At 44.4% G+C, this 10,958-nt stretch overlaps 1 protein-coding gene across 1 annotated transcript in view; it reads right to left on the bottom strand.

Moving 5' to 3' along the window:
• Positions 1 to 5,400: 5,400 nt before the first annotated feature.
• MCF2L2 (MCF.2 cell line derived transforming sequence-like 2) overlaps positions 5,401 to 10,958 on the bottom strand; it is a 195,338-nt gene continuing 189,780 nt past the window's right edge. Inside the window, exons 26-28 of the mRNA XM_011382746.2 lie at positions 8,750 to 8,794; positions 5,990 to 6,078; positions 5,401 to 5,610 (exon numbers count right to left, since the gene is read on the bottom strand). Coding sequence (XP_011381048.2) covers positions 5,497 to 5,610; positions 5,990 to 6,078; positions 8,750 to 8,794 — 248 coding nt within the window. The 3' untranslated portion in view covers positions 5,401 to 5,496. The remainder of the gene's footprint in view (positions 5,611 to 5,989; positions 6,079 to 8,749; positions 8,795 to 10,958) is intronic.

Below are 10,958 nucleotides of genomic sequence, written 5' to 3'. Positions count from 1 at the left end.
AATTGTAGTTGGGCAATGGCCTCCTAGTTACATTCTCAACACCTCTTGTAGCTTGCGGTCATGCAACAAAGCCTTCACTGAAGAAATGTAAGAAAAGGTGTTGCGTGCCATTTGCAAGTGGGCCTTCAAACATTGCACATGCTATCTTCCAAGTTCTCTCCCTCTCCTGCGAGCTGGAAATCAGACATTATGAGACTTGCTTTTGACTTTGTAGATAAGGACAGTGTCCTAGAGGATGGTAGAAAAGCCAGAAAGAAGGAACCTGGGACCCCAAATGGCTGTATGGCTGAGCAGCCTGCGTATCTTAAACAGGGCTGTTTCATGAGACAAAAATATTCTTTAAGTCCTTATATTGTTGGAATTCTTTGTTACAGCAGCTTTCTATTTAGCCTTTCTATTTACCAACACACGTGGGATATTATATTCCACAAAGAAAAGGGTTCTGTGGTCAAATGAGTGGGAAATAATGAGTTTAACAAAAGTTAAACTTCCTTCCTGCAAGAGTTCTCAGATACTTTAATCTACTAACTGGGATCAACCAAAGAGGGATAGAACATGTAGAATTTTAAAAATGTATTTATTATTAGATAAATTTGTTGTTGTTGTGGGATTAACTCATCAAACTTTTACTCTTTCTGTGTATTCTGCAAAAATACTCTGGGAAATGCTGGTTTAGAGGATAACTAGTTTTTAAATAATTTCATAATGCATAGCTGGCATTTAGTATGCATTCAGACTCCCTCCAGATTTTACAGAACCAGGGCTGCTTTTAGTGAAACTGCTTCAGTCAAGGGACTTATTTGGGGCTACAACGGTCCCACTTCTCAGCAACATGTTCAACTCTGGGTCCCTCTAGTGGGCAACAGGAAACATTATAAAGCCATGGATGATTTGAACAACTTGTAAAAGAAGGCAGGGGAGGGGAGTGGGCGCGATTTTATCTGAAGGTTTGGGATTCTTTCCATTTAATCACATGGAAGAATGACACAAATTTTACTCACAGAAGAGCCACCTCCCTATCGTTTTTAAGAAGTCTAGAAGATTCACAACTATTTCCTGTGTCCAGGCCCTGGGGCAGGGGATGCTGTGTATCTGGCATGGCTTTATGAGAATTATTCCACTGTTCCTGTTCCACACCTCGGTCTACCGTGAACTTAAAGGGAGTCTGATTCCTAAGCCCAGCTTTCTCCCAGAGGCCACCTGCAAGCAGTTTACCAGTGTGGGGCTCGGGCAAGGAGGCTAGAATGGAAGGCCAGAGAGGACCATCCTGGAGTACGGGGGACAGCATCTGGGAACACCAGCATGATGACGGGTATTGAAATGGCTCCTCCGGTCACCCGCCTGTGATGTGAGGTTTGTGGAGAGGTTCCTCCTGCAAGGCCTTGGAGGTCTGGGTGCTCTGCACTCAGCCAGCACCAACAAGTGTGGCCATTTTCAAAGACTCAGAAAACAACTAAGGTCCAAAGGACTGAGAGAGCTTTGGGCTGTTTCTATAATGAGCGGCTGGCTAGTCAATGGTCAAAAGTGTTTAAGAGGATCTGAGTAATGTGTTTTATGACGATTTAATAGTCAGAATCCTGAATATTCTTCTGTCCAGCTCTAGTTCTTATATATTCTCATTGGGGAATTTGTGATTGATAAGATAATCGGAGAGACCAAAGCAGAGAAGTCTGCTGAGAAACCTGTATGTATCAAGACTGACTGTATGAATGTGTATTATAAGATGTGTAAAAATGTGCCATCATAGGTTGTGCAGGATTATACTTTCTTTTGACTTGGTAGACATGGCCAGTGTCGTTAATGAAGCTAGGGCTCTGTGTGCTTAACAAAATCCCATTCTGTTGATTCACAAGTCTGGGCTGGAGCTAAAGTAGGTTCCCCCCCACATTTTCAGTGGTTGCTGAATGCAGGTGGAGGAGGTCATGGCTGGTTATGCCAAGAGCCCACTCACACCATGCTGGTCTGCAGAGCTCCCCTGAGACCCCGAGGTAGCTCTCTAACTCCTCTGCAGTTGACGACACCTGCATGTCCCAGCTGGCTGGTTTCAACCCTCCTCCTTCCCTACAGATGTTTAAGAAACAAGAATCAAGACTTTCGGAGGAGAGAGGACTCCACCTCCAAGGGTAAGTGGGAAGGAGTGGCTGGACCAATGATAAAGCCAGGAATGAGCAGAAGAATTCTGGAAATGGCAAGTCAGAGGGCCTTGTAGACTGCGGTTGAAATAGTGAGATCAGGAAGAGCACTGACTATCAAGGTTGCTTCCTACTTTCTTGCAGTCTGCTTGTGAGGACCAAATGAGGCTGCATCTGTTCACCGGGAACAGCACTTAATGGAGCACCTTTCTGAACTCTGTGACCCAGTGGCCTCTGTCAATGCATCCTCTTTGCTGTGCATGGCTCCGCGATGTTTCTGCGCCTGTGCCTGAGCAGGATGTCCTTCTTCTCCACCTGGAGAAACACTTGCTCCAGGAGACCCAGCTCAGATGTCACTCCTTCCCTGATTGTATCAAGAAGAGTCAGTGTCAGGGTTCTGAGACCCCACAGCATCTGTTACATTGTGTTGTGATAACCTATTTCCATATCTGTCTCCCCAAACTAGACTGAGGGCATCTCATTTACCTTCATACTTCCCTGGTCTCCTCTGGTGCCAGCACCTTCCTTAGAACAGAGGTACTGAGGAAATAGGTGTTGAATGAAGTGAGTGAATACACATACATATATACATGTATACATACTTACATAAATGTTTTCATGGTCAAAATGGAACAATGTGTGTTGGAAAATAATGCAGGTAGAAGGAAATAAGTTTTCCTATAGATTTGGAAAGAATTTAATTTTGTCGTAGACTACAATAAATATTGTAGTCTACAAATCTAAAACACACTCTATCAAGAAAGATGCTTTGTTCGGAAAGGGAATGGGATTAGGTGGCCCTAAACATAGCTTAACTTTCTGAAAAATTTCAAAGAACACTCTGCTGGACCATTGTGCCGAACAGCCCCTCTCTGATGGTTTGTCCCATAGCCTCTTCCCTTTTTGGCCACACAGTCTTCTTTACAAAGTGAGATACTTAATTTTGTTTTTCTTGAATCTAAAGTGATTTTCTTGAGTTTCACAGGAGACACTCCTCTCAAGTGTTTGACTTGTTCAATTCCAGAAACAAATCAGGGGACTGAAGACTCAGCCAGATTCCACATCCAGTCAAATCACCTTAACAATTCTAAAACTAACTCTAAAACCAAATAATTCCAGAGCCCGGTGTGCTGGGTATTCAATGTGATTTCTCAGCTTCCAGTCCACCGTTCTGTTCTCTGCTTTGTGGTGTGGGGCCACTTGCCTCCTTTGCCAACTGCTCCCTGACAGGCTTGGCCAATAGTGCAGACTGACTGGAGGAGAGAATAGGGACAAGTACTCCTTCCTGCACACCTGGGTTGCTGTCAGCATTCCCATAGCAACTAGTCCTCGCCCTGAGAGTGACAGATGGTTCCAGTAACTGAAGTTTGCCATTTTCTTAACTCTTCCATAACCAGCCTCATCATGCCCCTTCAGAGACACCAGTACCAGCTGGCAGTGTCCCCTTCTCAGTCCTGCATCCAGCTCCTGGGAATCTGTCCTATCAGGCAGCATCTCCTCCTCAGAGGCCACCTCCAACCTCTTCCCTTTGTTCCCTCAGCCCTCAGGCAGGTAGCTGCTTCTTGCAGTTAAAATCTCCACATTATCTCATTATCACTTTTTCCTTTTAAAATCTCCAGTAGCTGAATAACAATCCTTTATATTAAATTCCCTCTCTTAAAATAATTGGTATGGTCTCAGTCTCTCTCTCTCTCTCTCTCTTTTTCTCTCTTTCTCATCCTGACTGATAGACTAAGTAATTCTAAACTAAATAATTCTGAAAATAAATGTCAAAATAAAATAAGTAAAAATACAAAAGAGAAAAAAATTTTCTAATGGCAAAGAACTAAAAAGAAATAAATGAGAACAAATTATTCTGGAAACAACTCAAAAACTGAGTATCTCAAAAACCATGAAAATAAAAAATTTAGAAAATATAATGCTCAAAAATTAAATAACTCTAAAAATGAAATAATTTAAACCAAATAACTGAAAAAACCCTAAATGACTAAAACAATGTAAAAGTAAACAACCCAGAATCTAAAATAACTAAAGTAAATAACTGTGAACATAAGTATCTCTAAAACTAAATAACTAGGAGAAAACCCCTAAGATAACTAAAAACGTTTTACTCTAAAAACAAATAAGTCAAAAATATTTAAAAACTTTCAGTGATTTTTTAGTAGTCAAATAAACTTTAAAAATAAATAACTAAATACTTCATTAACTAAAAATAGAATAACTATGCAAATAAATAACCCAGATATTACTAACTGTAAAGATAATTAAAAATAAATAATTCTATAGCTAACTAATTCGGAAATATATAACACTTCAAATAACTACAAATAAGTAACCAAAAATGAATAACTCAAAAACTAACCTTTAAAATAAAATAATTATAAACAGGTAACTTTAAAACTAGGAAGTTAAATAAAACTAAAAATTACTGAAACTAAAAAAAAAAATAATAATAACAATTAAAAAACGAATAAATCTAAACGGAAATATCTCAGAAGTTAACTTGTAACCAGCCCTCTCTGAAACGAAACAATCCTGGAACCAAGTACCCCAAATGCCACATTAACATTCTCAGGGGAATGGTAGGGGGCAAGGAGGAGGGGGCAGTTCTCCCTCCTGTCTGGTTTGAGTGGCTGTGGGTCCTCCAACTCAGATGAGAGGATCTCAACTGATCTCCCCCCATTCCCACCCCAGGAGAAATTTGGCAACTTCTTGAAGGCATTTTTGCTTGTCACAGTTTGGGTAAGGGGGTGGAGATGTTACTGGCTTCTAGAGAGTAGAGGACAGGGATGCTGCTAAGCAATGCACAGGACAGCGCTCCAAATGTCACACGTGCCAACACTGAGAAACCCTGGCCCGAGCCCTCCAGGCTTGGGCTCCACTGCGTTGTGAGGGCGTGTGTGGAGCAGTTGTTTGTTCTTCCCTCGGCTCCCCAGGGGTGGAGGCTCCGCAGGAGTGACCGGGACCGCTGCCGAGGCCTCCCGGAGGCGTCCTAGCGCCACCCCCTCCACCCCTGCCCCCGTCCAGGAAGCAGGTCCGTAGGCTCTGATGCCCCTTTGCTGCTCTCTGCTGAAAGGTGGGCACAGCCTCAGTGCCAGCAGCAGCCTCTGCCGGAATGACAGCCTGGGGCGGCTGGGCTGAGCCCAGGAGCCGCGGTTGGAGTGTCAGTTCTCTGGGGAGGGTGTCCTCGGGGAAACTGCTTTTGCGGGGAAACTAGTCGCCTCCTTGTAGGGGTGAGCAAGCCAATGAACACCCCCCACCCCAAACTCCCTCCTCAGTTTTGTCTGTTGCCCTGAAATTCCGAGAAGAAAATCAGAGAAGCATCGGCCAACAACTTCGCTTACTTTTCTTTCCTCTTTCACACTCATGTGTTCTTCTCATCACCTTCTTTTCCTCCCCGGATGCTTTCTCCAGTGCCTGGAACAGACTTGGATGAACAGGTTTCATAACTGTCGTCCAATTGGAAAAGGCCCGAGAGCTGGAAGGGAGGGGACAGTGATGCACCCTCAGAGTTAGCAGTACTGGGGTACCCGGCCAGGCCCACACGGTGATTCTTGCTGTCCCGGCAGGGCCCACCCCAGCTCTCCCATGAGGCCAATCCAGGTCCCAGTAGGAGCCCCTCATTATGGCCAGAAACCAGCACATTGCCAAGGAGACGGTGATGTGGGCCATGCTGGGCTTGCAGGATCTGAGCCACTTTGCAGATGCAGTGACTTCAGCTTCCTGGACTAGGCCGGGTCCCTATGGGCGAGAATCATAAGGAAGGAGAGAGGGGTGCAGAGAGGAAGAGGAGGCAGGAGAAGCTGATGAACAGGAATGAGGGAGACTATGAAAGGGGTAAGAAGGAAATAAATTACTCTCAGAGAGCTGCTTTCCTTCTCCGTATCTTCTGCCCCTTCACAGTCCTCAAAGGTTTCCATGGAGATAAACTCCCTGCTGGAGCAGCCTTGGGGAAAGAAGAGATGAATTTGGACCACTGAGGGGGCAGAGGGGTGGGAGGAGGGGCCCTGTTGCCAATGACAGAGTGTCCCCAGAAACCCATTCTCCCCATCTCTAATGCCTATTCTCCCATGACTGGACTGCTTCACCTGCACGGTGAGGGGCTGGGTCTGTGGTCTCCTGGTTCCCTTTTCCAGCATCGAAATTCTGTCACTGACTGAGAAGACACGTCCACACACTGCTCACAGCCCTACCTCCTGCCCTCCAAAAAAACACTGTCTTTCTGCGTTTGATGACGCTCCCTCCTTCCTGCCCTCTTCTCTTCCTTGCCTCTATTTCTCTCCCGTGATTATTGCCTGTTTCTCTTCTTGGCAGCTTCAGCCAAATATCACTGTGCTCCTCACAGGAAAATCTGAGGGACAAGTACATCCTGCTTCTCTCTCCAATGAATGGATTCATTAACCAATCAGTTGTGCTGCCACGCTCCTGTTATGTGCCCAGGCTGTTCGGTGCTGTGGGGAACTGCAGCTCCCATGAAAACTGAGGCTGCTCTGTGCCTGTAGGGATGTTAGCACAACTGTGTAAGGGCCTTAGCCCCACTTTACAGGTGAGGAAACAGAGATGAGAGAGGACTAATTATTTGGCCAAATTCTCTTGGCTGTAATCATAGCAGGTGGATGCTACAAGATTCCCGTTCATTACCCCACACTCTATTTTATTTATTTGTTTGTTTGTTTATTTATTTATTTATGGTGACATTGGTTAACAAAATCCAATAAGTTTCAGCTGTACATTTTAACAGTAAGATATATACACGCGTGTGTGTGTGTGTGTGTGTGTGTGTGTGTGTGTGTGTGTGGATAATTTCCCCATGCTCTGCCCTGACGCTGCTCACAAGGCAGATTAGGGAGGAGCAAAAAGATCCCACATGGCAGCCCTGGGAAGAGAGTTAGCTGAGTAAGTCATCCCTTGGGAATCTGAGTGCTGGAGAGTTTCTGTTAGGTGAGAATTCAGGGGGAAGGGGCAGGACGTGGGTTGAGAGGGCATTCCGGACAGAGAAATGGCCAAGGACAGGGAGCAGAAGACGCCTACAGCTGGGGACGCTGTGAGGGCTCAGTTATGTTGGGGAACAGGCAGCGAGCAAGTAGGAGGTCACAACCCGTTGCCCAGAGCCCACACCCCAGCAGTGTTCTGGGGCCCAGAGCCAGTCGGTTGGGGCTGTGCAAGCAGCACAGGAAGCAGCTGGGTACTCCCCTTCCTGGCAGCCCTCAGAAACCCGGTGACACCTGAGGGTTTCCAGGTAGCTGGACACTGTCTGCTCGGATTGAAGCAAAGCCTGGTTTATTTCCTGGTCCCAGGACATGGTAAGGATGAGGGGCGGAGGGCAGAGGAGAAACTGGCTCAGGGACATGCTTCCCACTACTCCCCTCCAGGTATGACTTGGAGGCATCTGCAGTGATCCCAGAGACATCTCTTTAGGGCAGTCATCCAACCTGGGATCTCTAAACTGGGAGCAGATAGTGAGGATGAGGACTGGTGAAAGGCTGTAGGGGTGGATCAGAGCAGCTGTGCCTTTGACCACCCCCTCCGTGAACACAGGGGTTGTGTCTCCAGGGTCTGCAGCCTCAGTACCACAGACAATGCTGGTGCCAGGGCCCCCAGAGCCACCCTCTGGGAGGCTGGGGGTGGGGCCAGGCTCTGATCTCCATTAGCCATAGAACACTCAGCCTGGGGTGTTCTATGGGCAGGGCTGGGAGGCAACAGGGAACTGACTGACCTGACAAGTTCCAGCCACTTTGTAGTGCAATAAAGGGAGATGCAAATTTTATATCCCAACACAGTGTACACACACAAGTACACTTATAAAATTAAGACAAATGTTTATGGAAAAATATTACCTTCACAGTGTGTGATGTCATCTATTCTATTCCATTTTATTCTAGTCTATTTTGTTGTTCTATTCTATTCTGTCGTACTCTGAGAGATAGAAGAGGAGCGGGGCTGTGGGAGGTGATGGGGTAACCCGCAGTCACCTCACAAGACCCCCATGGCTCCTGGAACAAACCGGAATTCTCAGAACCAGCAAAACTTGGAGAATGTTCCTCAGTCAAAGCCCCTGGTTTTACAGGGGAGGAAAGTGCAGCTCACACACAGGCTGCCTCTTGCTGTAGCTTTGTCAAATCCATGTTTAATACCTTCCTCCTGGATTCACTGGCCTTGGGCTCTGGGGTACTAAGGGTCTTGAGTACTAAGTATTAGGTACTACGGAGGTTGTAGCATTGAGGGGACCTCAGTACCTTGGGCCCAGGACCTGGCAGGTCACAGTCATGTGAGTGAGTAAATGAGAGGCCCGTTGTCTGGAGGTAGGAACAGGGGCTTTGGAGTCAGTCAGACCTGAGTGCAGTTCTGACTTTGACAAGAACTCATTAGCTGTGTGATATTGGGTAAGCCACTTAACCTTTCTGAGCATCAGTTTCCTTGTCTCTAAAATGGAGACAATAATATCTATTTTGCAGTTTTGATGTTAGTAAAAATGTTTATAAACAAAAATGTCTGGTATATCATAGGACTTAAATAAATAACACCTGTTAGAGTTGTTGTTAATAGTAATTACAACGATATTAAAGAGAAGGTCACAGAACAGCTCTGGGCACTCCAAGTGTGCTATTATTACTCACATTTGGGAGAGATTTGACTGCCATTGTCTTCATCCTCATAAATATCTGGGGGAGGAAACAATTATAAAGGTAATAAATAAACAGCTCTAAAAGGAAACAGCGCACACACACACACACACACACACACACACCAGAAAAACCAAACCAAACACAAACACATAGGCCCTTGACAAACATTCAATTTGATTGTGACAATATTTTAACTGATGGTTGTATTTTTGGAAAACCAACAGAATGGTACCTTGGCTCTGCTACCAGCAAAGGTCCAGCAGTGCGTTGGGAAGATAGATGCTGAGTCTCTGGGGCACTCCCAGTCATGTACCAGAACAAACATAAAGAGTATTGGTGGAGAAGGACAAGGAGGATATAGAAGGTGGGCCACGACAATTCATGTTGGTAAGGATGGGAGTGTATTCTCTTTTCCTTCAGTGGGTGATCTTTATAGCACACATCGCATAAATCCTAAACGGTTTGGGGAATTTCGTTTTAGCACTTAGTGTTTAGAATTCCAACCTTTTATTTTGCTTAACATACTGAATGGAATTTATTAAAAAGTGAACCCATTAGTGAGTTTAAATTATCCTCATCAGAATACATGTTTTGGCAAATTACACTGAAGATAAAATCATGGTTTTTCTCTAGCCGTGCACTAGATGGCATAAAGGGACCATCGTAGATCCTGCTACTCTGGAGGCAGCTCTGAGCCTGGAGATTTCATATGGGCAAACTATTTTTCTTTCAAGTTAGATTTTTCTCTATTTTTTTATAATTATGCAAAAACTTTTAAGGACCATTTCTGTCACACAAACTAAAGTACATAATTTTCACATAGGGGCTGGGGGTGGGGCAGAGAGCTGCCTTAAAGTAATACCTAAGCCCCTGGAGGAACAAATATGGGGAACTACATGCTAAAGATAATATGCTAACAGTGATCTAGGCACTAGGCTAGATCACTTCATTTAATTCTCATGGGAAGACTTTCCAGTATTACTATTTTATAAAATATGCGATAAAAGAACATCAGTGCAAAGAAGTTAAGTAATTCATCCAAACAGGTGGAATTGGAATTGAGCTGGGGTCTGTAAGCCTTCAGTGCTTTAGTCCTTGCTGTGCTGCTCACCAAGCTTCTCTCTGACTTCTAAGAGTTAATCCAAGGGGTCACTTCCTCCTAAACCATCCCAGTAGCTCTCCAGAGCTCACAAAGGAGCAATCAAGGGTACGAGGCTAGATTAGCATCTTTTGCTTGGTGACCCAGAGCGTAAACTTATACATTTAGTCTGGTCTGTTTGTGAAGTGTCCATTTCCTTTCCAAACCTGTCTTTAGCCCATGGGAAGGAAATCACTCCTAAGCATTCAATCAATTGTTTTTAGATTCTACATAGTCTCAGGGCATATTTTTTTTCTTTGCATTTTAAGTCGTCAAAGTCCCTGCCAGCTTCCAGGGAAGTCTAAGCTGGCTATCCTAGACTTTCAGATCTGCTAGGAACTGGGGTCAAAGGCATTTCACAACTGGGAAACCATTTCCTGGCTCAGCAACCAGATGCTCTCAAATGTTCTGGGTTGGAACAGGCCACAGGTGGATGGTAGGTGGGGAGATCAAGCTGATGTGTCTACTTGGGTTCAGTCAAAGCCTTGCCCATTTTGTCAGGGATTTAATAGGAATTTTTCAATAAGACTAAAATATAAAGCTCCCCCCTCCCCGCCCCCGCCCAATTGTTTGTGTAGCATGGCTCCAAATTTTTTTTAAAATATGCATTTCTTTAGACAAAAATCTGGAGTAAAATATTTATAGTGGTTATTTCAGTTACGTTTGCTTTGCATTTGTACTTCTGTATATTCTAAATTTTTGATAATCTATATATGTATTCTTTTTATAATTAGAAAAGGAAACTTCAAGTAGTTAAAACCAATTGGGCAGATATCTAAAATAACCCACAATCTCACCAGAGATGACTGTTTGCTAGAACTTATTTCTTCATCATAAGAGTGCATGAAATTATTTGAATAACAATAAAGTAATAATAAAAATAATGAAAGTAACCACATATCTAGGCCTAAAAGGCAATCCCACAGAAATCAGCCAATAATCCTAAGTACTACACTAGATGGTTCACAGGTATTAAAGCAGTTCCATCACTCTCAAGACCCTTAGAGACCAGACAAGGGACCCACAGTTAGGCCTGTATGGGGGGAGCCTATGGCTCTCAAG

The sequence above is a fragment of the Pteropus vampyrus genome, unplaced genomic scaffold (genome assembly GCF_000151845.1).
Source record: "Pteropus vampyrus isolate Shadow unplaced genomic scaffold, Pvam_2.0 Scaffold14, whole genome shotgun sequence".
NCBI lineage: Eukaryota > Metazoa > Chordata > Mammalia > Chiroptera > Pteropodidae > Pteropus > Pteropus vampyrus.
This window is presented reverse-complemented; position numbering and strand designations above follow the sequence as displayed.